This window comes from Enhydra lutris, unplaced genomic scaffold (genome assembly GCF_002288905.1).
Source record: "Enhydra lutris kenyoni isolate GAN:26980312 unplaced genomic scaffold, ASM228890v2 scaffoldscaffold2, whole genome shotgun sequence".
NCBI classification, from domain to species: Eukaryota; Metazoa; Chordata; class Mammalia; order Carnivora; family Mustelidae; genus Enhydra; species Enhydra lutris.
The window spans coordinates 7,422,355-7,450,318 of NW_019154086.1; the positions used below are offsets into that span (position 1 = coordinate 7,422,355).

At 55.7% G+C, this 27,964-nt stretch overlaps 4 protein-coding genes across 8 annotated transcripts in view; 2 read left to right on the forward strand and 2 right to left on the reverse strand.

Annotated features, from left to right (window-relative positions):
• LOC111147797 (endothelin converting enzyme 2) overlaps positions 1–10,840 on the reverse strand; it is a 31,286-nt gene extending 20,446 nt beyond the window's left edge. For 2 of the 3 annotated variants that reach the window (XM_022504047.1, XM_022504038.1), the window contains exons 1-2: positions 10,616–10,840; positions 5,394–5,677 (exon numbers count right to left, since the gene is read on the reverse strand). In XM_022504047.1, coding sequence (XP_022359755.1) covers positions 5,394–5,677; positions 10,616–10,811 — 480 coding nt within the window. In that variant the 5' untranslated portion in view covers positions 10,812–10,840. Of the gene's footprint in view, positions 1–4,404; positions 4,871–5,393; positions 5,678–10,615 lie in introns of those variants that run through there. The other variant, XM_022504071.1, reaches the window with a different exon arrangement.
• LOC111147826 (calcium/calmodulin dependent protein kinase II inhibitor 2) lies at positions 1,859–2,970 on the forward strand. Its single transcript, XM_022504081.1, has 2 exons — positions 1,859–2,027; positions 2,900–2,970. The coding sequence occupies exons 1-2, from the start codon at positions 1,859–1,861 to the stop codon at positions 2,968–2,970; spliced, it is 240 nt and encodes a 79-aa protein (XP_022359789.1).
• A 721-nt stretch (positions 10,841–11,561) lies between the features above and the next one.
• Positions 11,562–16,673, forward strand: LOC111150611 (ALG3, alpha-1,3- mannosyltransferase). 2 transcript variants are annotated; one of them, XM_022508113.1, is made up of 9 exons: positions 11,562–11,765; positions 13,452–13,551; positions 13,637–13,784; positions 13,891–14,051; positions 14,537–14,657; positions 15,065–15,270; positions 15,420–15,496; positions 16,152–16,296; positions 16,435–16,673. In XM_022508113.1, the coding sequence occupies exons 1-9, from the start codon at positions 11,570–11,572 to the stop codon at positions 16,595–16,597; spliced, it is 1,317 nt and encodes a 438-aa protein (XP_022363821.1). In that variant the 5' UTR covers positions 11,562–11,569; the 3' UTR covers positions 16,598–16,673. The 2 variants fall into 2 exon arrangements, with proteins under 2 accessions (XP_022363821.1, XP_022363822.1); XM_022508114.1 differs by having other exon boundaries at positions 11,580–11,728.
• A 76-nt stretch (positions 16,674–16,749) lies between these two features.
• LOC111150593 (von Willebrand factor A domain containing 5B2) lies at positions 16,750–27,708 on the reverse strand. 2 transcript variants are annotated; one of them, XM_022508108.1, is made up of 19 exons: positions 27,570–27,708; positions 27,305–27,475; positions 25,237–25,456; positions 24,899–25,056; positions 24,236–24,367; positions 23,881–24,005; positions 23,321–23,476; positions 22,798–22,908; positions 22,509–22,717; positions 22,313–22,424; positions 21,599–21,784; positions 20,647–20,818; positions 20,243–20,556; positions 19,548–19,737; positions 19,094–19,450; positions 18,164–18,301; positions 17,993–18,076; positions 17,691–17,914; positions 16,750–17,604 (listed from the first exon to the last, which is right to left on the reverse strand). In XM_022508108.1, exons 1-19 carry the CDS (start codon positions 27,706–27,708, stop codon positions 17,056–17,058), a joined length of 3,747 nt encoding a protein of 1,248 aa, XP_022363816.1. In that variant the 3' UTR covers positions 16,750–17,055. The 2 variants fall into 2 exon arrangements, with proteins under 2 accessions (XP_022363816.1, XP_022363812.1); XM_022508104.1 differs by having other exon boundaries at positions 20,243–20,559; positions 25,225–25,456.
• Positions 27,709–27,964: the final 256 nt, after the last annotated feature.

A 27,964-nucleotide genomic window follows, 5' to 3' on the forward strand; every position in this document is an offset into this window, starting at 1 on the left:
TCTCAGGGCTCCTTTCATTCCAGCTGGGCCTCCAGCTTTGGCCCTCATCCCGGAGAGCAGGATGCAGCGGAGGAGGACTTGATAGGCATAGGCCTCTAGGTCTGGGGCCTTGAGTGAATCCTGCACAGATGTATTCTCTGGCACTACTCCCGTTGCCAGTCCTGATTCCTGAGGGCAGCCACCATGGCATTAGCCTCTGTATTCCCGGGACTAACATTTGATGAGGAGTTGGAAGAAGGAGACCCAGCACCAGGCAGCTTTACTAACTGTGTGATTTGAAGGGAAGGAGGTAAAGCGCTTCAGCGACAGTGGAGAACCCCTCAGCCTCGGGTATGTACTGGATGTACGGGAGGCTTATTACCCTAATCATCGTTGTCGTCAGCTACGCCAAGTGTGGGACCTCCCCCACCTTCCAAGGCCAGTGATTGCGCCAGAGCCCCTGCGTGCTAGCAAGTAGGTGACGCTGTTGCTGACGGCCGGCTGGGGGTACGGCAGAGGAGAGAATGCTTTCCCTTCTGTACAGCGGGAACTGTCACGTGACCCCCCGCAACGCTGGCGGGCGTACCCTCTGTCCCTCTTCTTTTGCCTCCGGATACCCACGGGCGCGCGCCGCGTCCTCAGGCGCTCCGGGCTTCCCCGCGTCACCTGCAGCCAGGGCGCCCCCCCGCGACGCCGCCATTCATGCCTTCTACAGAGCGCGCGCAAACCTCCAGGGCCAGGAGAACTGCGGGGCACGGGAGGCGCTTTGAGCTAGAGTTTCGAAGCCAGCAGCAGGGGTGGGGGGGGGGGGGGTCTACCCTGGTGCGCGCGCGTCGGCCCAGTTACCGAGATTCTCCCCAGGAGAGACCGAAATACAGACTCAGGAGATGGTAAAGTGGCACGTAGGTACGGGGGCCAAGCGTGGAGACATACAGAAAGGCAGAGACACTTCTAAGAAACAGAAGTAGACAGAGACTGTGACACAAAGAGATCCGGGACGCAGAAACAGATACAGACACAGAGAGATAGACTGACACATAAATAGGCAGACACAGACACAGACGGGCAGTCAAAGAAACACTCTAGAGAAACAGTTTAGGACCCAAAGACCAATCCGACACAAACGCGCCAACCGCGGTGACGCCACCCACCCGCCGGAGCTATTCCCGCGTCCGCGGGTTTCGCACAGTCCAGCTCACCTAACCGGTGTGGGACCCCCCCCCCAGCGTGTTTCCGGAGTCCCCCCTTTCGAATGTGTCCAGACTCCTGGCTTCTGGCCCCGCCTCCCAATTCCCAGTCCCCCTTCCTCGCCTCTAGGAGCCTCCTTGCCAGACCCTCCTCCCGCCCCTTGGGTGCCGGTCTCCCTCCCGCCCCCCAATCCCCAGTCCCGCCTCTCCCGGCCAGATTCTGCACTTGTTGGCGGGTACAAATCGTTCAGCCGCCACTCCCGCCTCGTGCAGGACCCTCCCACTAACACTCGCAGCCCTCGGTTGAGTGCCGGGCGCTCTCCGGTCCGCCCCCCGCGCCCGCCCCGCCTCTCTCCCTCGGTCGGTGCCCGCCCCACTTCCACCGCGCCCCGCCTGCCGCGCTCTGCGGCAGTCGGGTGCTCATCGTCATTCCGCTCTTGCCGCCGCCGCCACCCCCGCCCCCCGCGCACCGCCCCCGCCCGGTCCCCGTCACCACCTCCGCCGCCGCCGCCGCCGCCTGCCCAGCGGCCCGGGAGGCGGAGGCGCGGGGGAGGAGGCCCCGCTTGGCTCCGCAGCCCCGGATGCTGCATGACTTCATCCTTCCGCCGGCTCCCCTGCTGAGCTAGGGCCGGTCCGGCAGCTAGCCCGCCGCCCGCGCCCCGCCGCAGTCCCGCGCCCACCCTGCGCCCGCCATGTCCGAGATCCTGCCCTACAGTGAGGACAAGATGGGCCGCTTCGCCGCCGACCCCGAGGGCTCCGACCTCTCCTTCAGCTGCCGCCTGCAGGACACCAACTCCTTCTTCGCGGGCAACCAAGCCAAGCGACCCCCCAAGCTGGGCCAGATCGGCCGAGCCAAGAGAGGTATGCGGCCGGGGCCCGGAGTCGCCGCTTGACCCAGAAACCCTTCGCCGGGCGCCCCTCGGCTGCGGTTCCCCGCCAAGCTCCCGCAGCTCTTGCCGCAGACCAGCGCAGCCAGCCGCTCGCCGGCCGGGGTTTCGGGGGGGGGGGTGTCCCCGCTGCAGTCTTGTGTCCCTCTCTTCCCCTCTCCCGGGAACGCAGTGCCCCGGATTCGATGATCGCCACCTCTGGAAGTAGAGCCCTGACACCCGGGCAAGGGGGAGGGGCCGGCCGGGGCATTTGGGGCTGCCTGAAGTGGGAACGTGGGGAGACCGGCCGCTTCTTCAGGATCAAAGGCTAAGTCGGTGGATGCTTCGGAAGAACCTTTGGGTGGGAAGGGACGTCCGACTGGAGAGAGGACGGGGGGGTCCGGGGATTCGGTTGTCCTGGTTGTTTGCATGGGGAGGGGGCTCTGTTGGTACCAGCATCGGAAGAGGGATTCAAGAGGCGAGAGGGTTCGGAAGAGGGTTGGACTAGGTGAAGATTCTGTTTGAGAAGGGGGTCTGTCGAAGAGGGGGCTCCCACGAGCAAAAGGATGATCAGCTCGGATGGAGGAGAGCTCAGGCGGCGGGAGGGTTTGGACTGGGAGATTGAACTGCCGGTTGGAACAGGGGGGCGTTCCTCCATAGGGAGGGGAGGAGGGCCTGTGGGAACTGGGCTCCGCGGAGGGTCCAGTCGGCAAGAGAATTCGGATGGGGAGGGCACTTTGGCACGGGCATCCGAGGGGCGTCACTGGGCCACGGGAAATAGCTGTTCGGGGCGCGAGGACGTGGGGCCCATTCTCGCCGCCGCCGCCCCCTGAGGCCGCGCGGCTGACGCGCTTTCTCCCTGCGCAGTGGTGATCGAGGATGACCGGATAGACGACGTGCTGAAGGGGATGGGGGAGAAGCCGCCGTCCGGAGTGTAGACGCGCCGGCTCGGGCGGCGGGCTCCGGGCCCAGCCCCGCAGCGGCCAGGAGCGCGGGCCGGCTATGCGGCTGCCGGCGCCCCCCGCCCCGGCCCAGGCGCCCGCGGGCGGGGGCTGCAGGGCCGCGCCGCCTTCGGGTTGGAGTCGCTGCCGCCGCCGCCTGGCACTCCGGAGCTGTCCGCTTCAGCACCACGGCGGCGGCGGCGGCGGCGGCGGCGCGGACCTGCCCGGAGCCCGCCGCCGCGCTCATGCACTTTAGAACCTCGGGCCGCAGCCCCACCCCGCACACCGGAACGGACACAGAGACCCGCGGCCCTCAGCCCCCGACCCGCCCCCTCCCGCACGGCTCCCCTGCCCCGCCCCTCTCCGGCCGGTCTGGTCTGCAGAGCCGGCTGCCGGCCGGTGTCGAACCGCGCGCGCAGCCAGGGATGTTTGGCTGCGTATTTGCATGAGCTTCCCACCTACCTGAGCCCAGCCCTCCAGGCCGCTCCCTGACTCCCACCCTGTCTGGCGTGACCCCAGCCTCAGCCTCTTTCTAAGGGACTTCCTCAGCACATTTGTATTTTTATATCCGACTCTTTGTTTACTGGCTCCCTCATGGTTCATGCCCCCCCCCACCCCCAGTCTCGGCCACGCTCTTCTGCGCCTGGCAGATAGGATGGGTGTTGAGTCTGAGATGGAACAAGCCCCCAACATGGTAACCAACCACATGGCCAGTCTGCTCACTCTCTGGCAGACCCCTCCTCTCAAGGTATCACCTTCCAAGGGCCCAGGTCTGATTTTACCTTGGACCCCTGCATCCTGCCCCTGGGAACCAAAGTGAGGACTGCTGTGCACCTTTGGATGACACCTGTGGCCCTGGAGAGGTTTTCAACCCAGGGGTGTTCTTTGTAAATGTTCTCCATCCTCACTGTACCAGGAGTGTGTGAATAAACACAGACCTCCCTGTGTGTGTGTGACCACTGTTTTGGTCTGCTCAGGACCCAGGCCGAGATGGCTCCAATCCCGTTTGGGGAGGGGGGCAGGTGCTTGGGAGTCTCAGGCGCAGGTTGCTGGCAGGGAAGGGTTGCCAAGGAAACAAGCAGGCCAGTCTGGCCTGAGAAGTTCATTACAATGTAGCTTCCTGGGGTAAATAAACAATCTAAGCAGGATAGGAGACTAGATTTGGAGCTGAAGCTGGGATCAGAAGCATAAAACAATCTTGATTCAAAGTCTGCACCCTCTGTTGGATAAATCCAGGTTGAATGGGGGTCGATAATAGGCCCCAGGGATGCAGGTCTCAGAGTCTGGCTGGCATATGGGGGGGATGTGCTGAGCTTTGCCCTAGGGGATGAATCACTGGTGGTTCACTATGGTAAGGGAGGAAGTTGAGGAATTCAGGAAAAATCTGAGGAACCCAAGAAAGAAACCAGAAACCTGGGATCTGGGATCTAGTTTGACCTGGGCTGTATTGTTTCATGTGGGGTTGCTCCCATCAGCTCTATCTTAGGCATGAGGCCTCTGGGATTGTGAGCACCTTGAATCAAACCCCAAGCCCTGAGTCAGGAATTCCGAGTACTTGAAGAGCCCAAGGCAGAAAGGCAGGGAAGGCCAGAGGACCATGCCTCTGGCCTCACAGCTGAATGGCATGGAGGAAGTCCTCGTGATCTGAGTCCTGGAGGAAGCAGGGTGCGATGGAAGGTCGAGGGGGTGAGAGGATCTGGGTTCCAATGGCCAGCTGGGTCACAGTGAGCTCTCTGCCCTTCTGCATGATGTAAAGATGGAAGTGGAAACCACTGCCATAGGTTGCATGCCTCAGGGACCAGCTATATCGCGCTTGGGCATAGTGTCTGATCCGAAAGTGGGGAGCAGCTGAGGTCAATGAGATGAACCGACCTCCATGGACCAGCACCCGGCTCACCTGCAAGGCAGACAGAGAAGTCACTGGTGAGGAGTCCATCTCCAGGTTCTCAAAGGTCAGTATGGCCCCAGATACCCTTGCAGGTACCACCCTGCATCCCGTAGCTTAGGGCTCTCCATGGAAAGAGTGAGTCTCCTCTCTGGCCCTAGTCATTCCATGGAGGTAGGGCTATATTCAACCCAGGCAGGACATGGGAATGATGTCAGGAGCAGGGGCACTGCTTTCCTGTCAACTACTCACTCTCCTGGTCTGTATTACCTATCTGGAACCTGGCTGCTACCTCATCCCTATGGCAACCCAGTAGCCAATCATCAGCACCTGTGAGCTTGGCCACTCCAGCCCCCTATAATCTTGACCCAGCTTAACCACCCCCCCTCCTTCAGGTAATTGCAGTGCTGAAGGTGACCCACCACCTGCTCCAAACTATGCCTCCTTCCAGCCTCTGAGTTCTTTCAGTCTCCTGAAACCCCAGTCTCCCAAAACCCACCTCTTGGTCTGCTCTCCTTTCTTGTTGCTCCCTCACCTCACTTAGCACCTGGTCCACAGTGTGGACACCCTCAGAAGACACATTCCAGGGATCCCGTTCTCCAGCTAACAGGGCATCCAGCGTGCCCTTCTCGAGCACCACGTCGAAGGAGCCACTGGGGAAGTCCAGGGCCCGCACATCCATGGTCTCCCAGCGCAGCGAGGGCACATGGGCGTAGCGAGTCTGCATCGCAGCCACTACTACTGATGAATAGTCCACACTGGTCACATCAGGGAAGCCTCCAAGGAACAGCTCGTAGCTCAGGGCACTGTTCCCACAGCCTGGGGTGGGAAGGGTCAGAATGGGTGGCAAAAGGGCTAGGTTAGCTTTGGTTCCCACTTGCCCCAATTATCCATCCACTCTTGGCCGATTTGCTCTCAGCCTAAACCCTCCCGTATGGAAGGAAAAGAACCATGTACAAAAAAGCACAAGCCTTGGAGTCATACAGACCTGGGCCCATATCCTGCTCTAACATTCTGAGCTGTACAGACTAGGGGCAAGTTGTTTTCATACCAGGAACTTGGAATTTCCTATTCAGAAAAATGGAGATAGCAATGCCTAGCCTACATGCAGAATGTGATACGCTAAATTTAAAAACTAAAGGAGCTGGAGAGTAGCTGAAGGTGCTCTGAACTTCTGAGTTCAAAGATCTATATTCTGACAGCCATGGTGAGTCATTCAACTCCGAGCCTATTCCCTCCTACTCAGAGTTGGGATACTATTGGCATCATTAGGACCATCATATTATTATTAGGATACTAGTAGTATTTTTTTTAAAGATTTTATTTATTTACTTGACAGATAGAGATCACAAGTAGGCAGAGAGGCAGGCAGAGAGAGAGGAGGAAGCAGGATTCCTGCTAAGCAGAGAGCCCGATGTGGGGCTTGATCCCAGGACCCTGGGATCATGACCTGAGCCGAAGGCAGAGGCTTTAACCCACTGAGCCACCCAGGCGCCCGGATACTAGTAGTATTATCCTAATTCCTAACCTCTCAGAGAAGCTTTGATCATATCAGCCCTGGGAAGACGTCATGTTAGGGGTTACTATCCTACTTCAGTTTCCAGGGGCAGAATTAACAAGTGTAGGGGAACTTGATGGGGACACACAGTAGGGCTGATTCCTTGTAATTCCTTAATGTATTAAGCACTACATTTGGGTTCTGCAGATGAATAGGGAGCTCATGCTCTGGTGGGAAGAAAAGATGTACGTTCCTGCAATTGCGACATAATGCGATGAGAGTTTCAATAGGGACGGGCTGTGAAAACACATAGGATGGCTCCTGTCCCCACCTCTGGTGGGGCAGCCAAGGCTTTCACAGAAGTTGACAACCAATCAGAGTCTTGAAGGACCCTAACACTCTGGTGGGAAGTTCCTGGAAAACAGTTCCAGAGGGCAGACTATGGGGAGAGAAGGAGTGGAGGTTAGAGGACAGGATCCACAACACGGTAGGTGTGACTTCCTAAGATGGCATGCTGGATCTCTTGTGGTCTGTCTTAGCCTGGGAATGGAGCTGGAGGACAGTTCTGGTGGCCCCACAGGGGATCCCCAGCTCTTGGGATTAGATTGCTCTTAATCCCCATTTGCCTCCTAAAAGGATCATGGGATCAGCTGTTAGGATAGCCCTAATCTAGCAGGGCTTGGTACTTGAACAGGGCACCCAAAAGCTGCTGGCTGGTCCTCGGTTGCCCCTTCCTGTGTTCCTCCTCAGACCCTACAGCTGAGAGACAGTACTATCTTGCCTGGGAAAACCCAGTTTGTGTTTTTCCACACTGGAACCATAACAAGCCTGGGGAGATATACCACATCGGTGAGAGGTGAGGGTGGCTTTGCAATAGACCCTAAGTGAGTTCAAGATGAAATCCCAGTGGGTTATCTGACCCACGATCCCCTCACCATCCCACACCCAACCTCATAGGCCCTCAGAGCTCTGCCCAATTGTGGACAAACCCAAATTTCCTTCCTTTTTTCCCCTTGGTACAGGAATGGCAGCTTCCAAGAGAACTTTACTAAGGATGAAGGGAGAACAAAGCCTGCCCACAGAGCCAATCATGCTTACAAAGCAGTGATTTCTCAGTAATTGAAGGCTGGCAATGAAGAAGGGGCCTGGGAAGGCCACTGCCTTCCTGCGTTAAGCTTTAGGGAAGCAGAGCCCTGGAGAACTGAGCCACATCCAAGAACTCTTTACACAGGAGCCCAGAGCTATGTGGATGCAATCCCAATAACAAGAGATAGAGGCGTAAGCCAAAATACCAATTCATTAACTTATTATAGGAAAAATAACCATCTTAGGGACTGAGCAGTTTGTCAATCCTCTCTGGTCAGTCCCTTCTCTCTCTATAGGAAATACAAACTGAAGCCAAATTAGGATCAGAAGCACAGAATCTAACAAGGAGAGAGAATCAGAGTTGGGTGATATTGGCAAAGCTGGGACAGCCATACGCAAGCACCTGCCATGAAGATCTTCCAGCCATAGGTACCAGACACACAAGATCTCAGGCAGGGTACTCTGTTCTCTGGACAATCCTGGAGAGACTGCACCCTGACTCCCATTTTCAATAACAATGATAGCTAACAGTCACTGAACACTGGGTTCTATGCTAAGCACTTTATAAGAATTATCTCAATTTATCTTCAAGGTAGCTCCATATAGAAGATACTGTTATTACCATTACCATGTTCTCAATGGGGGATAATGAGGCTGCCCGAAGTGGATAAGGAACTTTCCCAAGGTCACACAATCAGTGATAGAGCCAGAATTTGGATACAGGTCTATCTCACACCAGAACCAGAACTCTTAAACCACTATGCTACACCGTCTCCCAGTTTTCAAGAGGTCTACTCACCTTCAGTAGTAACATTCTGTCTTTAGCTACATGAGCATGACCATTAGGCTTTCATTCACATCGTTCACAATGTGGCCATTTTATCAGTCTCAACAGAGTTCAGATGCCTCTCTGTGCCCATCTGTGTTGTGCAACAAGAGAAACAGAAGCTCTGGAGTAGGATAGCACCCTTCACCAATTACTTGCTGCATGACAATAGTGGACCCTGTCAGTGCTCTGACTCAATTCCCTTGGAGTGCTCCTAGATTTTGGCATGGGTTTGCTTTTGACATTTTGCATCTCTGACACTTCAGGCTGAAACCACCCTCAGGGAGGCTTTGCCTGTGATCACAATCCTGCTTGGCCTTTTCCCCTTCCCTGTTCCCTCACACTCTTAACAATTTCTCCTGCAACCACTTTCCTAATAAATGACTGGGACATGAATCTTAGGGTTTGCTTCTGGGGAATCCAACCTGAGACAATGACACAGAGCAAGGTCACCAAATCCAGCCTGCCACCTGTTTTTATAAAGTTTTACTGCTACACGGCTACTATGTATCATTCATTTCCGTATTGTCTGTGGCTGCTTTTCCAGTAGAGCAGCAGTCCTGAGTAATGGTGATGGAAACTAAATAGGTTGCAAAGCCTAAGATATTTACTACCTGGCCATTTTCAGAAAAAGTTTACCAACTCCTAATCAAGAGTAAGTCTTATAATAATTATCACTCACCTCGATGGGTTGTTATGAGGACTACATATGTTAGAAGGGGCCCAGCACACTCTCTAGAACCTGCCAGGTGCTCAACTTACATTTGCTTTAGGTGGAGTGTAACATAAGGTATTCCCAAGTTGTAGGTCCTGTTCTTAGATCTGGGAAATCTTGCCAGGAAAGCATTCCTCTCATTTTTAAATTTTTCTCCCCTCTATCCAGAAAAGGGTACCTCCCAGTCTGGCAGATTTTAAGGCAGTGTTATTCCGTCAATCACTAAGCATGAGAATCAGTTGTGGGCCTGTTGAAACTATAGAATCCCAAGGCCCATTTTAGACCATCCCTAGACTCTCAGGGTAGGATCCACCTTTCCACGTGATTTTGGTGGACACCAAAGCTTGATAAACACAGGAGATTTATGGTAAATTTATAAATAAATATAATGGTTTTAAAGCAAACAATTCAACAGAGTTTTTAACTCTGGGGAGAAGGGGTTTGGGGGACCATGCAGAAAAACTTGAATATACATGGGGCCTTTTATGTTGCTAGGCATTGTCCTAGATAGCTTTCATACTTAATCATTTAAAAAAGACAATAAATAAGTACTCTTATTTTTTAAAGGCTGAGAAAATGAAGGTGCAGAAATTTAGGTGTTTTTTCCATGACTCCACAGCTAAGATTCTATGCTTTTGCCCATGATTCCACAGCTAAGGTTACATAAGCGAAGATTCCAACATAATTAACTACCTCCAGGGTCCAAGTTCTTAAACACCGGGTTATACGTCCTTTCTAGTCCCAGGAATGTTCTATTTCTCAAATTGAATAGGGCATACAAATGCATTAGACTTATTATTCATACTTTCCACATATGCTGTATCATAGATGTCTCATATATATACGAAATATTTCATTTAAACATACACATGCTTTTACAAATACCAAACTAAAAACTAAATTGGAAGGAAACCTATTCCTCAAACTTCACTAGAGCCCCCAAGGCTGGCAGTGGGAGAGAAAGAACCCCAGGGCGCGGCTGGACCTCTCAGAGCCCCACCGTGCATCCCTGCATTTGTACTCCCCCCACCCCACCCTGTGGAGAACCCCCCCCCCCATCTTGGCTGCAATCTCCCATCCGACCTCAGAGGGCGCTGTTCTCGTCCTCACTGCACCTGGGACACAGGACCAAGTGTCAGGACTGGGAGTGTGGAGAGAGGTCTCTCCAGGTGACAGTGGCTTCCGGTGCCCATTGGCGCTAACAGATAAACGTTTGGCATCGTGCTCGAGGTGCCTGAACGTTTCTTATCCGACTTGAGCTCGTAGTTCCATTTCTAGAAGTAAATCTGAAGCTCAAAACGGGTTCACAACTGGTCCTAAGTCATACAGCCAACTAGCAATGGGACTTGAAGTAGATCCTCTGAGCTCTCCAGTACTCGAGGCTGTCTCCCCGAGAGTCCGGAACAGGGTCCTAGAATACCTACAAACTCGGACTTATAAACTTTCTCCGGCGGGGGGCGGAGCTTGGACTAAGACACTCTCTTGGCTCCCGCGGCCCTGGCGAAATACTGCCGAGATTATGAGGGTAGGGGATCTTGGCTGGTGAGAGGGACAAACAGACTCTGGAAAGCGGAAAGGGCCGGGGCAGCTCAGCCCGCTCCGTTTGGGGTGGGGAGCTCCGGGACTACCCACCTAGCACGAGGATACGGTCTTTGGGCCGCAGCTCAGGCTCCAAGAGGGCACGGAAAGCGGAGAAGTCCCCAAACCACTCGTAAGGGGCAGAGTCAGCCGCATTCCGGTAGCGCTGGTCCCAGTACTGAACCTCGCGGTACCTGCAGTTCTGCTCTGGTATCTCCCGCGGGGGCGTTGGGGCCGGTGGAGAGGCCATGCTTGCAGCTTCAGGGCCGCCAGGGCACACCGCCAGCACCTTTGGACCCGGCTTGGCGCCCGTGTAGCCAATAGGCACGGTAACATTCGGGAGGTGTGGCCCTTGTGTCTCCGCCCACCACCTGCAGTTGCTCAACACAAACACGTGGAACTTCCGTCCTCTGGTGAGCGCTCTTTGAAGAATACTCCGGGTGGGAAAATCCTATCGTTCAGAACTTGAATCGGCCAACTGTACTGCTCCTTCACTTCTGAGAGCCAAACTCGCAGTGTCGGACTCACTCGGCTAATCACTGCTTATTTTCAGTTTGGTCGGCTCTTGCCATTAAGAAGTCTGAAAGTTAATGGAAGATTCATTTCTACCCAGTTTTGAGCACGCGGAAGGCTCTGAGAGGAGGCAGGAGGGCCGCGGCCACAGGTCTTGCCCTTCAGGAGCGCCTGGCATGAAACACAGACGAAGTGTGGTGCCAGGCAAGGGAAAACATGAACAGGAATGTTGCTTTTCTGGGCAAATGTTCGACCTACTTTAGCGCCTGTGTGCCCAGAACCAAGTATGTACTGAGGAGTAAGACTATTCCTGGACGTCTGGGGTGTGTAGTGCATCAGGAAAGATATGGAAGAAGTGAATTTTAGTGGAGTCGATAGAACACGAAACCGGACAGCGATCAGTCGGCTGGGACAGCCGGCGCCGAGAGCGGAACTTAAGTGCCGAGGGGTCGGGCTTCCGGGGTGGCGAGCCAATACGAGCGGCGCACCGTCAAGATGGCTGCAGGCCTACGGAAACGCGGCCGGGCGGGTCCCGCAGCTCGGGCGGCCAGACTTTGCGGACAATGGCTACGGCGCGCCTGGCAAGAGCGGCGCCTATTGCTGCTGGAGCCGCGCTACACGCTGCTGGTGGCCGCCTGCCTCTGCTTGGCGGAGGTGGGCATCACCTTCTGGGTCATTCACAGGGTGGCATGTGAGTGCGCCGAGGAGGAGGGGAGGGTAGGGAGGAGGACCCGAACCCCCTACCCAAACTGGGACGCAGATTCGGAGTGGAAATCCAGACACCAGAGCCAATGAGCCATCAATTACAGACCATAATTTTTTCAGGTCCCAAGCCTGCTCCATAAAACCAAACCCTGTCTTAATCCCTCCCAGATGATGGAAGGGGGCGACTCTAGAGATTGGCCCTCTGCCCTGACCATACAGCCTGCCAGGCTAAGAAAATAAACCAGCCTGGAGATCAAAAGACCTGGGTCCGAGTTAATGTACTGCTGCTCCTTCTTTTGTCTGTTCCTTTGAGATGACCCTTCCCCTCCTAGGTCCAAATGTTCTCATCTGTTCAATTCTGAGATCTCAAAGTCTCTTGTCAACAGTGGCATTTTGTGACCACTTGAGTCCTTTGGGTATTATTGGGGGCTCCTTTATGGGCTGAATCTAGACACTGGGCTTAAGGCTTTTTTGCTAAAGATGATTAATTCAACATACACTTATTGAATGTTTATTATATGCTTAAGAACACTATGCTAGGTACCAGGGGTACAATGGTGAAAAAATAGACACATTTCCTAATTGGGTGTATGGGCCTGGACAAAAAGAAGTTAGTAGAAAATGATGGTGGATCATATTCATCATGACAGTGGGAGACAGGGAACCATAAAGGACACAGGAGGGCACTTAAGCCAGACTTGAGTCCCCTTGAAGGGTAAGAGGAAGCTAGGTGAGGAAAGAGAGAAAAGGGGAGGAGAAAGAGCACTCTAGGCAGAGAATCCTGTAACTAAAACCTCCAGTCTGAAGAGAGTCTGCTTCCTTTGAGGAACTGAATTTGTTTTAGAGCTGGAACATAATTCGAGTGAGGGTAGCAGGGAGAGATGAGGTTGCAGACATTGAGACCAAATCATGAAAGCGTCTGTCAGTTGTGTTAAGGAGATAATTAGCACGGTGGTTAAAAATTTAGGACCTCATGGAGTTCCAGTCTCAACTCTACCCTTCTTAGCTCACTGATCTTGAACTAGTTGCTTAACCTCATTAATTCACAGGTTCCTTTTCTAAAATTGGGAATAATAGGGTTTGATTTTTATCTTAGGAAACTTGAGGAATCATTGAAGGGTTTTAAGCAGAGATCTGACATAATTTCTATTATAGGAAGAGCTCTCTAGTTGCAGGGTGGGAAATATATTGTAGTGGGTTAAAAGTAGAAGCTGGGAAACTAATAATTTGGAAGCTGTTGCATCATTGAGGCTAGAGATTATGTTAGGTCCAAATATTAGTATGTAAGAGCAGAAAAGGATGAGAGATAGTAGAGTTATTTAGGATGAAGAATAGGCAGGATTTGGTGACTGGGTGTTGGAAGTGAGAAAGAAATAAGTGTCAAAGATTTACGCAGGTTTGTGACTTGGGCAGCTGGGAGGTTGATGGTGCTGTTCATAGAACCCAGGAGGGAGAGCAGATTTAGAGTGGATGGTTTGAGGTCATGTACAGGCATGCTGAATTTGAGATGCTTGGGTTCACCCAGAGAATGCCAGATAGGCAGTGAGATAAGGGGTTGTGATAAAAGTCCTGGGAAGGAGCTGGAACTCTGTGTTTTGAGGGGTGGGAGGTGTGGGGGGGGGCAGACATGTTCTGAGCTTGGAAGTAACCACACCGTCCTACCCTTTTTCAGATACAGAGATTGACTGGAAGGCCTACATGGCCCAGGTGGAGGGCGTCATCAATGGCACCTATGACTACACCCAACTGCAGGGTGACACTGGACCTCTTGTGTGAGTGGTGATAAAGGGTTCTGTGAGGACCCGAGGGGCTGCCCAGATACCAGGCTGGGCAGCCTGACCCAGACTCCTCTTCCAGGTACCCAGCCGGCTTTGTGTACATCTTTATGGGGCTATATTATGCCACTGGCCAGGGCACTGATATCCGCATGGCCCAGCACATCTTTGCCGTGCTCTACCTGGCCACCTTGCTGCTTGTCTTCTTGATCTACCACCAGACCTGCAAGGTGAGTTCGTGCTCCTGGAAACGGGGCTCCAACAGGCAGTACTGGGGAGTAGGGATGGCTCAGGTTTGGTGAGCTGACCTTGTTCCCCACTGTGCCCACCTCTCAGGTACCTCCCTTCGTCTTTTTCTTCATGTGCTGCGCCTCGTACCGTGTCCACTCCATCTTCGTGCTTCGGCTCTTCAATGACCCGGTGGCCATGGCTCTGCTCTTCCTCAGTATCAACCTCCTGCTGGCCCAGCGCTGGGGCTGGGGCTGCTGCTGTTTCAGGTCAACACCCCTCCCTTCTCCCCCATCTCTCATTCTGTATTTCCACCATTTCCTCCCCCAGTTTTCTTCAGCAGAGGAAGTAAGGGAGTAACCAGACAATATGGGTCAGTCAGGGCCCCACTAAACAAGTCTAGGATCTGTAGAAAGTCTCTGCCCCCACCCCCCCAAAGAAACACACACCCTCTACCCATCCTCTCTTCCTTCTAGACAGCATCTGTTGTTGGAATTGGTTCTTGCACATTATAAATACTCTAAATATGTATTGCTGGCCCAGTCTGAGCATAGAGACTTGGTATCCGCCCCTTACCCTCAGCCTCCTCCTAGACTGCTTTCTCCTCCTTCCAGCAATTCTGAGTGTGGGCCCCATCCTGGAGCTTGCTAGCAGGGGAGGGGAGGAGTTGCTGTGTGTGCATCAGGGGAGAGATCTTTGGGAGGGTAAATGGCCCTGGAGCTGATCTCCCCGCTTCCTCCCTTACCTACTCCAGCCTGGCAGTCTCCGTGAAGATGAATGTGCTACTCTTCGCCCCTGGGTTGCTATTTCTTCTCCTCATGCAATTTGGCTTCCGTGGAGCCCTCCCCAAGTTGGGCATCTGTGCTGTCCTTCAGGTACCCCACCACCACCCCTTCCCCTTCCCAATGAAGGGGAGGCTACTCTCTGGCCTCCTTCCATCGATGAGACTTCCTCAAAGCTAACAGACAGGATTTTGGAGTTGATTCTGAGCTTTGTTTTTATTAGCTGTAAAATGAGGGTGTTGAACTAGATGGTTTCTGAGGGTCTCCGATTCTGCCCATTTATGACATGGTGAATCCAAACTTAAAGGACTGTTATTACCTGCCTTCTCAGCTTCTTTGGCCCCAGGCTCTGGCCTGGATGTGGAAGCTGCCTTGCCTGCTATTCCTAGGGGAATCTGAGAACCTCTGAGACCTGTGCCCTCTGTCCACTCCCTTCCATGATTAGTATGAAGGCTCAGTTTGAGCCTGGGCACCTGTGCTGACATGACACCTATCCTCAGGTGGTGCTGGGGCTGCCCTTCCTGCTGGAGAACCCCATTGGCTACCTATCCCGCTCCTTTGACCTTGGCCGCCAGTTTCTCTTCCGCTGGACAGTGAACTGGCGCTTCCTCCCTGAGGCCCTCTTCTTGCATCGTGCCTTCCACCTGGCACTGTTGGCCGCCCACCTCACCCTGCTCTTTCTCTTTGCCTTCTGCAGGTGGCACAGGTGAGAAAGGGGAGCAGTGTCATGGGCAGAGTTGGGGGGAGGATGAAGGGCCTGTTTGCCTGCTTGGGGGAGATGTTGAGTTCACGTGGGTGAATCTAAACTTGCCCTAAGATTGGGGCTTGATAAATGTGTGAATGGCTTCTCCCCAGGACGGGGGAAAGTATCCTGTCGCTGCTAAAGGATCCCTCCAAAAGGAAGGTTCCACCGCAGCCCCTCACACCCAATCATATCCTTTAAATCATAGGAAGGTAAGTCTTGCCCTCTCCAGGTACACTTGGAGTCCTGGTCGGTTAGCCCTGGATGGCTGGTGACCTGGGGGAGGGAAAAAGAGGTACCAGTAATAGCTATAGGCCCTGTTCATGGGAGTAGAGCTGTTACCTCTACCACTCTGCACCACTGTGCTAAGCACTTCACATATTTAAGCGTATTTTATTCTTAATCCTAAATATTATTTGACTTACCATTATAAGTACTCACCCTCTACCTGGTGGTGTCCTAAGAGATTTACATATATTCTAACATTTAAACTTTGCAAGAGACTCTGAAGTAGGGAGGTGTCTGATGATGACAGTGCTCATTTTACAGATGATAAAATCAGGACGTTAAGGAGTTTACGTAACTTACTTAGGTCACTTAGCCTGTAAGTGATGAATTTAAACTCACTAGGCCTTATGGCCCGAGTATCATTGTCTCACATTAGATTGAAGAACAGTCTGGAGAAGTTAAGAAATTCGTCCAAAAGGATGCATCTCGGAATGGCAGAGCCGGGGGGCTGTCTGACCCCAAAACTTTTGTCCCTTTACTTTGGAATCTCCCTGGCTCAACCCCCATCCCAACTCCTGGCCCTTCTGTTCCTGCCCTTGGCCTTGACCACTGCCTACAGATTATCTCTACCCTCTTTACCTCCAACTTCATTGGCATCTGCTTCAGCCGCTCCCTCCACTACCAGTTCTACGTCTGGTATTTCCACACACTGCCCTACCTCCTGTGGGCCACGCCTGCACGCTGGCTTACACATCTGCTCAGGTACTGGCTGCGACAACCTGGGCATGTGGGACGGGCAAGGGAGCTCCCCATCCCCAGGCTGACCGTGGAGTGTTGGGCGAGCTGAAGGGCTGCAGGCCTAGAAACTGGGCAAAACCTGAGCTGCTCTCTCCTCTCTAGGTTGCTGGTGCTAGGGCTCATCGAGCTCTCCTGGAACACATACCCATCCACATCCTGCAGCTCTGCAGCCCTGCACATATGCCATGCTGTCATCCTCCTGCAGCTCTGGCTGGGCCCCCAGCCTTTCCCCAAGAGCATCCAGCACAACAAGAAAGCCCACTGAGAGCCACCTCCCTTCCCCTCCAGCCCACTCGTAGGACCCTGGATGGGAATAGACTCTCTGCCCTTCCCAATAAACCTTACACAGTCCACCTCTTTGCAGCCTATGTGGAAGGGCCTGCACCAAGCTGTGAGGGGCATGCTTACTGCAGATAAAGAATTCATTTGGGCAGTCCTAAGAGGCACTTTATTGCATAGGATTTGGGGGCTGTGGCTCTCTCCCCTCCCACACTGCACTGCATGGAGCTCAGAAGGGAAAAGACCTGGGCTGGGAGGAGTGGGAGAGAGAGAGCACAGGCAGGCACTTTCTGTGAGGGCAGGGGCATTCTGGGAAGGGGATGAGAAGCAGTGGGGGTCAGGCGGACACCAGCCCGCCCCTCCCAGCACCAGCACGGAGAAGCCGGGCCTGGGTGGCAGTGACTTGAGTCTGTCAGGCAGCGCCAGCCGAGCAGTGGGCAGTCCTCACACATTTGCCGGACTGTAGCACAGCAGGTGTAGCTGCAGGTTCTGGTCCCAGTGTCGGAGCAGCAGGAAGAGTCCCCGAGCCGCAGCTTTGAGGGCAGCCAGGTCAAGGCCATCGGGCAGGTGCTGCGCCCGCAGCCAACAGTCGGCTTTAGCTGCCACAAGTTCCCACTCGCCGAAGGCGGCGGCGCAGCGGTGCTCCAGCCACGCGAGGGCCACGGCTGTGGCCCAGGTCCGGCCCCGCAGGTCAGCACCGCCTAGCCCTTCGGCGCCCTCCAAGGCCTCAGTGTCAGAGCCCCTCCCGCTGTCCACCTGGCCTGGGCCCTCGGAGCCTGAGCTGGGGGATGGGCTGCAGGAGGCTGTGGCACTGTCGCCCTGGCCCACACCCGGTCCCAGAAGTGCCCAGGGAGAGGAGGCCGAGTTGGGGCTGAGGCTGGCGTGGTGCGCAGCAAAGGGCGAGGCGCGGCACAGGCGTTCCTGCGGGATGCGCACCGCTGCACAGAAGGGCGCATCCAGGCGGAAGGAGCCGGGAGCCTCCTGCAGCCACACCTGAGGAGAGAGGAGGTGGGGGGAGAAGCGAGCTGAGACAGTGCCCTGGCCGTGGCAGTGCCACCCTCCACCTCCCGAGTCCTCACCAAGGGCAAGTAGTCGTGGTCGCTGCCTTCACTGTTGCTGTCACTAGCCTGGTCCCGGTGAGGGCTGCAGAGTCGGTGGCTGTCAGAGCCTCTGGCCCTCCCCCCACCCAGGCTGAGCCTAGAAGGAGGCTGGGGGGGGAGGCGAGGAGGACTTCCGGTGGCCAACTTGGGGTTGCCATTTGGGTTCGGGTTCCAGCCGGCCACCGGAGAGCCTCCCTTAGGTCCTGCAAGGGAGCCAGTCAGTGCCAGTCGTGGTCCCTAAACCTGCCTGCTCCTTACCCGCCCCCAACTTCGAGCATTACCTCTAGACTGCACAGCTGTGGACAGAGGAGTTGCATCTAAATGGCCCTGAGGTGCAGGAGAAGTGCTTAGGGGCTCAGCCAGCTCTGTAGGGGCACAGGAGATGGTGAGCTGGGAGGGCAGCTGGTGAAGTGAGAGTGGCACCAGAGAGGGTCACCCAGGAGGGACTCTACCTGAGCTCCGCACCTGCAGGGCTGAGGGTAGGACCTCCCTGGTGGTGGCGTCCACAGCTACTGGGCAAGTGAAGCAGGAAGGGGCAGAGCTGACCTTGCTTGTCTGAAGGGCTCGGACCCAGGACCTCCGGGCATGGCCTGTGAGACCAGGGAGCAGCAAGCTGAATGGAAGCAGGGACATCCCCCACCCCCTAACCAGCACAAAGGGCTTTATAGAAACAAATCTCAGTGTTCTGCGCAGATTTTCCCTCTGTCCACTTTTGAACAGAGTAGAGTTCCTTCTAGGAGCCAGCTCAGACTCCCCAACTTCGAAGCAGTTAGACTGAACCCTCAGCTCATAACAGGGCTAGACCCTCAGGCCACCCAGAAATCGAATGTTTTGTTCACCACCCAAAGGAAGCACTGATGTGGTGCCTTTTCTGTCCACTCATTTTAGCACCGTCCAGCAGAACTTTCTGCAGTGAATGAGATGTTCTAGATTTCCAATATCTGGTATGATAACCACTAGCCGTGTGTTAGTGTTAAGCACTTGATGTGTGGCTAGTACCGCTGTACTGAAATGTTCACTCTTTGACTTAACAGTCCTCCTGAATGACAGATTTGTTTCTATGTTACAGGCCCTGTGAGTCATTAAGGAGATTGCATTTCCCTCTGTTGGCTGCTAGGAATCCTGACAATTTGGGGTCCCCTGCTTGCTAGGGCATATAAGCTCATGGTGTGCATATCTTTAATATAACCTGATTCTCCACTTCCTTTTATTATCCGATTGCCCTGTTTTTTTTTTTTTTCCTTGTCAATATGGGTAAGCCACTTCAAACTGTTTGTGAGCAAAATGAGATATAGAGTGATCAAACACATAGACCTCCACTTCTGCCACTCTCTGCCCCATATGGGCTCCTGGGACCCTTGCCAGGCCCACTAGTAGCTCACCTCGGTCAGCCGTGGCCTCAGCCCCTCCACGGAGGGCCAGTTGCTCATTGTCCCGGACCACGGAGGCTGCTGTCAGCCGATGGAGTGCTTGGTCCCAAGCACCTTCTCTTTCAGGGGATGACAGAGGCAGTGAGCCATCATCACCAGGTCCCCACAGTGTCTCTAGGCCAACACCCACCTCCCAGCACATAGGCTGCTCTCCACACAGGGCCCGGATCACCACATGGCAGTGTGGAGCCTGGGGAGGCAGTGCCTCTGCTGGAGGAGCTGACTCCCCATTGCGGGGCAGAGCCGTGAATAAGAAGGGGGGTTCCATCAACATGTCCCAGTCCATAGGGGCCGGGGAGAGCAGGTTTCCTGGAGGGAGACAACCATAAAGGCAGGGGCAGTGTCAGGCCCCACCTCTCCGAGACCCTCCGCGGTCTCAGAACCCAGCTCCCCATCCAACCCTTACCTGAGTCATCCAGGTCCTGTCCCAGCTGCTGCCCTGACTCAGGGCCTGGCCCATCGGGTGCTGTGCCCAGAGAGGGGTGCTGGGGATGGCCAGGGACTGGGTTCACCTGGCCTGGGGGCGATGAGAGGCTCCGGCCAGCCAGAGCCACTCTGCGTCGACGACCCAGCACCTCCGCGCTCAAGGCCCCAGACTGCACATAAGAAGTGGGGTCCACTGGTCAAGAAATGCAGAGCTGCCGGCCACTATGCATGTAGACACAACTGGCCCCAGAGCCCTTCGTCTGAAACTGTGGGTGGCTGCTCACCACCCTTAGGAGCAAGGCCATTCTTTATGGCCCCTGGCCCCTTCGCAGTGCTGTCTCACTCCGTGCCCCATTTCTCACTTGACGTTGTTGCTCGTCTCTGATTTTATTCATGGCTTCTCCCTCTTTGCCTGGCTAGCTTCTACTTGTTCTTCCAGATGTGGCTCTTGCTTTCCTGACTCCCTCACACAGGGTCAGCCATCTTGACTCTGACACTCCCCATAATGCTGTGTCCTTGTGCTCACACGGTGTGTCACATGGTATCATTACAGATTTACCCACCTGTCTTTCCAGCTGGACTGAATAGTAACCACTGCAAAATTTATGGCTTATAGCTGATGGCCAGTAAACTTTTGCTGGATACCTAGTAGAAGGGATGTGGGCTGACCCTCACCTTGACTGGAGCCAGCGGGGGCGGAGGCAGGGGGCAGGAGTGGGAGCCCGCAGGTTCTCCCCAGGCCAGGCTGCGGCAGCCCTGCTGAGAAGGGAGATGCAGGGGAGCCATGCTCTCGGGGGAGCCAGGGCCCTGGGAGCCAGGGGACTCGCTGCTGCCTGTGGAACCTGGACCTGGCTCGGGGCTGGCGGAGCAGTGGGTGAGCACATACTGCTCCCGGATGTAGGACGACTGGAAGATGCGGCGCCATATGGCTGTATCCGAGGAGGGGTTGGGTCCGGGGTCTGTGACAGGCTCTGTCAGAGCATCAGTACCTGCTGGGAGGCAAGAGAACAGATCCCAGCCCCGGCCTCTCCCATGGCCCACTCCTCCAGCACAGCTGCACCCCATGTCCAGGTGCTCACTCTGCTCCGAGTCCCCAGCAGCCCACGGGCTGGACAGCTCCGCTGACACAGTGCCTGTTCCCAGCAGCTCTGAGGTGCCAGTGGGCTCAGTGCCAGGACTGGTGGCAGATGGTGCTTCCTCTGGGGATGGGAACACGGAGCCTCCCAAGCTCTGCCAGCCAGGTTCTGGGCCCTGGAGAGGGACAGGCATTGGAGAAAAAATGGGTGCTAGTTATATGCTGCTTCTTTTCAAACAGGATTGTAGATATCTCACCACAAGAGGCAATGAAGTTAATAAACCAGAAATGAAAGCCCTGTCCTGAGGAAGGAGGAAGCATATGTGCTGATCAGGTTAGCAGAGCTGCTGTGGCTGAAGTTCAGGTTTGGCCCTGAGCTTCCTGGCAGGCAGGCAAAAAGGCAAAGCCTCCATTATACAGCACTCTGGATCAAGACAAGGAAGCGTGCTTATTTCTTCTAGAGAGAGAAACCTTTTTGTAAATCGAAATAACTACCATTTCTTACACTTTCATGCATGTCAAGTGTCCTACCAAGTGTGCACTGCGACTGATCACAGCATCCCTGCAGTAAGACTCAGTATGAGGAAATGGGCTCAAGGTGAGGGGGCTGGCCCCAAATCGAATGCTAGATTTCATCTAGACCCTGCTCCGTCTGTTTCTGAGCATTCCAGGAAACAATCCAGATGGTGCTTTCTGTAGGGCACTGTGTGAAGAAATGAGTGAGTTTCCACAAATCCCTCAGAGTGGATGCTAGAGCTCTGTGGCCACCTTCGGTCAAAGCCAAGGACAACAACTTATGGGACAATTTAGTGGAAGACCTCATGAAAAGGACAGGCTGCAGTCACCTTGGGGCGCCCAGTGGGGGCCCTAGGGAGGCCAAGGGTGCAGTAGGAGAGCCTGGCAGGGAGTGGAAGAGTTTTGAAGACATGCATGGAGTTCCAACAGCCCAAGCTTACCCCGGGGGCGCGGGGCCGGAAGCCATCCACCCTGAAGAGTGAGCAGTACCCGAGCAGCCGGTCCCCAGGGTAGAGTGCCGGGATCTCCCGGGGTGTCAGCAGTGCCTCCACCGCGTCGGGCACAAACCAGTCCACAGAGATGTCGCTCAGGGCGGGCTCCAGTGCCTTCCGCAGAGCCTGCACCAGCTGGGAGGAGTGGCCAGAGGGAGGACATGGGAGAGAGGGCCACGCAGCCCACAGAGCAGGAAAGCCACCCTTCCGCTGATGCCATCTGCCTAGTCCCTGGGCTGAGGGGAGCAGGGTCAGGCCGGGGTCCAAGGGAGGAATGGGGGTAGGAATAAGCAAGGGGACTGAGTGCTCAGTCCTCAGGGTTTGGTCTGTCTTCTGGCCTGAGCCAAGCCTGGGGATGAGGTAAGATTTGTCAAGGATATGGCACTTGGTCCCAAGAGAAAACAGAATAAGAATAAGATTTAGGGGGCAGTCAGAGAGCCATGTCCCCCACACCTTTGGCCTCCTGCAGCACCCCACAACAACCCCAGCAGCTCCTCTCCTGATTGGCATCTCAAAGGAGGAGATGGACTAGAATGGGGAAAGAGAAGTCCTGATCAAGGGTGCCAGGAGACCCCACAGCTTGACTGGGTTCTATTGCAGGCTTAGGGTAACTTGGGGGAAGGGCTTCCGAGAGTAGGGAACAGGGCCCAGGCTCAAGCTCACCATGGGCTGCAGCCTCTCCCCAGGCCTTGGGAAGTAGGCCCGGCCTCTGCTGAGGGCAGACAGACCCTGAAGCAGCTGGTGGCAGGCAGGCCCCAGCCCAAAAGAGAAGCACCTGATGAGGGAAGGGAAGCATCTGTGACCTTCAGGAGCCTTTTAGGGGCGGGGGTCAATCTCAGGTACCTGGTTCAGCCCATACCTGGCTGCCCCCCTGTGCCACCTCATGAGGTCCAGGCTTTGATGGGCGGCAGCAGCCAAGGGCGAGGCAGCGGTCAGCAGGAATAGCTGCCTGGGGTGGGCCCTGTGCCGGGGCTGCCCCATGGCCCAGGTCAGTGCAGCCAGCACATCTGGGGGACCACTTGCAGCCTGCAGGGTCTCAACACTCTCGCAGATCAGCTGCACAGTGTCCTGGGAAGAGAAGGTATGCTTTGGCCACACCAGGCTGAGATAGCTTCTCCAGGCCCCCCAAATCCCTGGACCATACTCACGTCACTGCAAGGTCGGCTCTCTGGGAAGAGGGGCTGCACCGCCGTGCCAAACACAGCCAGGTTGATGAGTGTCTGTGGTGGTAGTGACTTCACAGCCAGAACAATGGCGTCCTGGGGAGAACCGGGGAGGGGGGCACCATGAAGCAGGTGCCAAGGGCAGTGGTGGGGTTGCCAGCCTGCCTTCTCCAGGCTGTGTGAAAATGAGGATCTGGCAGTGGGGATCTGGGAGAGGCCGTGCAGGAATGAGGCTGTGTGTGAGATGGGTTAGGAGGGAGGTGAAGTTTGTGGAAGCTCCTGGAAGGGGTTGTGAATCCTTGGGTTTGGAATTGGGGTGACTGAATGTAACTTCACAGGTGAGAGAGGCTCTTGGAATCCAGGAGATACACGTCTGTGTGAGTGTGTGTGTGGGGGGGGGTGTATGCGTGTGTGCATGTATCTTTGAGAGGCTGCCCTCAGCCACCCTCAGGCCAACTTCCCCTCTCCCAGCCCCCCCCAGGCCCACCCGTGCCTCGCCCCCACAGGCCTTGTGTGCTACACTGCTGCCGTCCAGCAGGAAAAGGAGCTCCCGGGTAGCTGTGCCCAGGTGTCCTGGCTTGGAGCTCAAGTCTGGGCAGAAGCTCAGCACCAGCACGGGATTCAGCAGGATGTCCTTGTGGAAGCGCCGTTGCAGGAACCACACCTGAGCAGGGGAGCCCCAAGTCATCCTGGCCCGGGCTTAGTGCAACCCCAGCCCTGGCTGGCAACAGGACCTAGCCCTCAGGCGGCTTCTATCCAATATACCCAGAGGGGCACCTTTTCATATGCCTTTGAAAACAGGCAAGAGCAAAGGCAGGTGTCTGTCCCCTGCCTGTCATTCCTAGCCCCCATCCTCGGAGACACACCCCAGGGAGACTTGTGTGGGCCCTCCTATGACAGCACTCATCTACCCTCTGGGACGGTGGTGGCAGCTACTAGGAGGTCCTGCTAGGAGCAGAGCTGCCCACCCCTGCTCCATTATAACATGAGCCTGCTTATCTGTTCCTTGTGCACAAATGCAGCCAGTGTTGGGGTCGGAGGCCAGGCCAGGACCCCGGGCAGCCATACCTGCCGGTCCCCATCACTGTCCCTTCGCTGTAGCCTCTGGAAGTCCCGGCGGGCCCTCACCTGGGCCTCATATTCTGCTGAGCTCAGGCTGCCAGCCTCTAGCATCAAGTGTGGCTGGTGGGGCTCTAGGGAAGAGGAGACACAGCTTTTAGAAAGTCCCTGTCTCTGGACCCCAGTGGCTTAGTCCCACTCTCTCGGGAGGACCTTGCGGAGGTCCTCCCTATACCATGGGGCCCACCCTCACAGATGACTTGATTCATCTGGCTTGGGACCCAGAAATCTATACTTGAAAAATGTTACCCAGGTAGTCCTGAAGCAGGTCAGAGCTGGCCCACTGTGTGCCCCAGTCTCTCACCACTGGGGTACAGCAGGATCTCCAACGCCCGGTCACAGCGGTGGCCCTCTGCTAGTGTGACACAGATGGTGGCTGCAGAGCTGGCATGAGGGGGGGCATCTGCCCTCAGAGCATGAGAGGGGCTCTCCAGGCCTGAGGGATAGTGAGGCAGGGAGAGGGGATGATCGCCCACCCCAAGCCAGTCCTAAAGCACCAATACAACCTTCCGGACAACAGCGGCGTGGGCAAGGATCATGCTGATTCAGCTCAGCTCTCAGAGCCTGATCCCTAGGGTTGGATGGACAAGCAGAGGGATTTTGCCTACTTTCTTGGGCTGGGAGGTAGATTCCTGGTTCTGTTCCTGGCTGATCAGTTACATATCAGCCAGCTGCTGATTTAGCATCCTCCCCCACTTCTTCCACAAGGAACTCCACTTCATCGCTTGGACTAGTCTCAATTTAATCATCTTTCTTCCCCTTGGTGAATGGATGTGAATAAATTACACAGACAAACCTAGGGGGTGGTGTGTGTTGTGTAGAAGCTTCCAGGGGATGCTCCCGCCCAAACTGGAGGTTCCTAAGGCTTAAGTCCTTGGGGTTTTTTTTTGGGGGGGGGGTCCTGTGTTCCTCCCAGTCCTGAGTCCTGAATTATTCCCTAGTCAGCTATGCCGGGAGGGGCACCCACCTGCCAGCAGGCATGGCCCAGTGACCAGCATCTCGAAGGAGAAGGTGTACAGGGCAGGGCAGCGGGCAGGGCCCGAGAACACATCCCGAGGGGCAGCAGGCTCCTCCCAGGCAAACCCTTCCTCCTGAGGGCTGCCCACCCCAAAGCATCTGGTGGGGCTGAAAGGGAGTACAAGGAGGGTCACCGGGCCACCACCAAGGCCCCTAGCCCCTCTGGCTGAATAGCCCCAGCCCTTCCCCACCCTGCCCATCCCCCAGGGCACCCTACCAAAGCCCCCTCACCCGCACTAGACCCAGAGAAGCCGAGGGAGGGACGAAGAGAATCACCATAGGCCCAACCTGTCGTCACAGAGCCCCGGAGGCCTGGGGGGCCCCGGTGGGCCTGATGAGGCCAGCGGGGTGAGCACAGAGGGGAGAGCCACGCGCAGCACCCCATCAGGCCTGGAGGGCAGCTCCCGACTGCTGCACAGAGTCACCGTCATGGTGCCGGCCGCGTTGATGAGGCCTGTGGGCAGCACCAGTGCAGACCGGGCCTGGGCCGGATCCAAGACAAGATGACCTATGGTGAGTGAGAAAAGGGGTCAGAGGGAGCTGAAGTAGAGGAGATGGGGGAAATAGGAAATGACAGCATGCACTGACGCAGGGGAGCCTGGGCAAGGGGTACTTTAAAAAGCTGGAGGGACACAGGGCTTATGTGTTGGTGATGCAGAATGGAGGCATGAACTGAATGATGGCTGATGGAGAGGCAGGCTGGTGGTAAAAGGACCTGGCTGTCATCAGGAAAAGTAGTGATGTCCTGCTAATGGAGAGCTGAGGAGAAGGGGATATGTCCACACTACCCCCAAGATCCTAGGGGACCCATACCCTCTGCCCTTCTTCCCCTGCCTGCTCATTCAACCCTTGGGCATCATCTTCCTAAGGACCCTCCCTTGTGCGCTGACATCTCCCATAGCCTGGGATCCAGCCCAGTCATAAATCCCCAGCTCATGAACAGTCAGGGGCTCCCCACTGCCCACTCCAGAATTTTCTACCCAAGAGGGGTTTAGGAGCAGTGATCTGCTTAGAAGCTGGCTAGAGGACACAAAGCTGTACTTGCATACTGAGCACACCATTTTACTCATATTGTAGGTTTATCTAGGGACAGGTGGAATCATGGGAGTCACTGGTGCTAAAGGAAAGATGGCCAGGTGTGTACAGTGGCAGTCAAGGCCTTACATGGTCTGGCTCCAGTCTGCCTTTATAGCCCTTCCCCACAATAATCATCATCCATTCTTTTGAGAAATGCTTGCAGAATAAATGAAGGGAAGAAGAAGATGGAAGGAAAGAAAAAAGGGAGAGAAAAAGGAAAAAAGGGACTTCTATCCTAATCTGCGGCTTGGGGACAGCCTGATACAGGGAAAAAGCACAGGATCAGGTTTTGAGTCTCAGCTCTGTGACTTCTAATTCGGCCTTTTGGTAACTCTCTTGTTTTGAGGAGCCTCAGTTTCTTCATCCATGAAATGGGAGTCATAATAACTATATCTCAATGACTGGTGAAGAATGAGATAATGTACGCATAACACCCAACACAGAAGGGCTGTTCTTATTATTTTCATACCTGTAAAAGGGGGATAGAGAACAGCACTTGCATTACATACCTCTCTGGATTCAAATGAGGTGATATCAGTGACTGGACTTTGTCAACTGTAAATTACTACAAATACGAGGTATTTTATTACCATCACTCAACACAACTTACTCCCAAACCTTTGTTTACACCATTGCCCCTGACTGAAGGGCCTCTTCCCTCCTCTCCACTTCACTAGTCATACCATTCTTTTTGGTCAAATTCCGGCTGCACTTCCTTCTGGAACACTCCTGGGGCCTCAGCCCAGAGTTTACTCTGGCCTCTAACTACCTGCTGGGTTGGTACCAACTCTCAACACCAACTCTCAACACCACTGGACGCTGTCTCTCCTACGGGAAGGTAAATCCCAAGTGCAGGAGTCAAATGAATGTACAAATAAATAAACGAAAGAATGACGTGCAAGGCAAAAAATCTGGCTCAGGAATGGGCTTCCATTCCCCAAGCCAGCACTCATATGCCACATTCCATGCTGGGCCTTGGAGCTGGCCAAAGCCCCGTCCCAGGCTCGGGAGCTAACGCTCCAGTGGTGGGGAGACTGCTGTGTGGACTGCCAGCTGCGTCTGTCTCCCAGGCCGCAAACCTCGGGTCGGCCTGGGTCACATCGCCCCGGCCCCTGGCGCACGTCGGGTGCCTAGTCCATGACTGTTGCACAAAGCCATGAATTAATGAATGAAAAAATCAGTGGCTGGAGGGGGCGCGGGCAGGGGTGGGACGAGGAGAGGGTGCGGGAACCCGAGGACGGCTGGCTTCCGGGGGCGGGGCGGGGGCGCCGGCACTCACCCTGCTCGCAGCGGCGGGGCGTGGAGGCCCCCCACCCGGGGCCCAGAGCGCGGCAGCAAGCGGCCTGCAAGCGTCGCCGGCTCTGCAGCTGGAACGAGACGCGCCGTCCGGCCGCCTCCGCCTCGAAGCCTGAGACCACTTCGGCCTCCGCCAGTGGGTACACGAACACGCCTGGGGCGGGGGGACACAGCCGGCGTCGGACCTCGCCGCCCCCCACCCCCCCGCGCCCCGCCGCCCGGCGCCTCGCGCCCCGCCCGGGCCTCACCTTCCACCGGCTGCGGCTGCGGGTTGTGGTAGGTGAGCCGGGCCCGCAGGCTGAGGCAGGGGCCGTTGGCGCAGGCCCGAACCCAGGAGTCGGTGAGGGGCAGCGGCGTCCAGCTGGAGGGGCAGTACAGGCCGGGCATGGCGCCCCTGGGGGAAGGGAGCTCGATGGAGAAGGGGGCCGCAGGGTGGGTCCCGGCCGCCCGATCCCGCCCTCCTGCAGGCCGCCGGGAAAACCGAACTCGGGCCCTGGGAGCGCTGGGCTGAGCCGGGGGCTGCGGCCGGACCGACAGGTGGCGAGGGGAGGGAAGAGGGGGATGGCGTGATGGGCATCCTAGCCGGTTACCTGGGAAGCCGGGGCGGAGCGCAGCTCGGAGCCGCGCGGGGAGCCGGGCAGCC

Excerpts from the sequence above, each read along its gene's own strand:
- LOC111147826 (XM_022504081.1), top strand. The coding sequence starts at position 1,859 with ATGTCCGAGATCCTGCCCTACAGTGAGGACAAGATGGGCCGCTTCGCC. Across the intron at positions 2,028-2,899 it reads GATCGGCCGAGCCAAGAGAG|TGGTGATCGAGGATGACCGG; the intron begins GTATGCGGCCGG and ends CTCCCTGCGCAG.
- LOC111150611 (XM_022508113.1), top strand. The coding sequence starts at position 11,570 with ATGGCTGCAGGCCTACGGAAACGCGGCCGGGCGGGTCCCGCAGCTCGG. Across the intron at positions 13,785-13,890 it reads TCTACCACCAGACCTGCAAG|GTACCTCCCTTCGTCTTTTT; the intron begins GTGAGTTCGTGC and ends CCCACCTCTCAG. Across the intron at positions 14,658-15,064 it reads GCATCTGTGCTGTCCTTCAG|GTGGTGCTGGGGCTGCCCTT; the intron begins GTACCCCACCAC and ends ACCTATCCTCAG.
- LOC111150593 (XM_022508104.1), bottom strand. The coding sequence starts at position 27,708 with ATGCCCGGCCTGTACTGCCCCTCCAGCTGGACGCCGCTGCCCCTCACC. Across the intron at positions 27,476-27,569 it reads GCAGCCGCAGCCGGTGGAAG|GCGTGTTCGTGTACCCACTG; the intron begins GTGAGGCCCGGG and ends CCCCCGCCCCAG. Across the intron at positions 22,425-22,508 it reads TGGCACAGGGGGGCAGCCAG|GTGCTTCTCTTTTGGGCTGG; the intron begins GTATGGGCTGAA and ends TTCCCTCATCAG.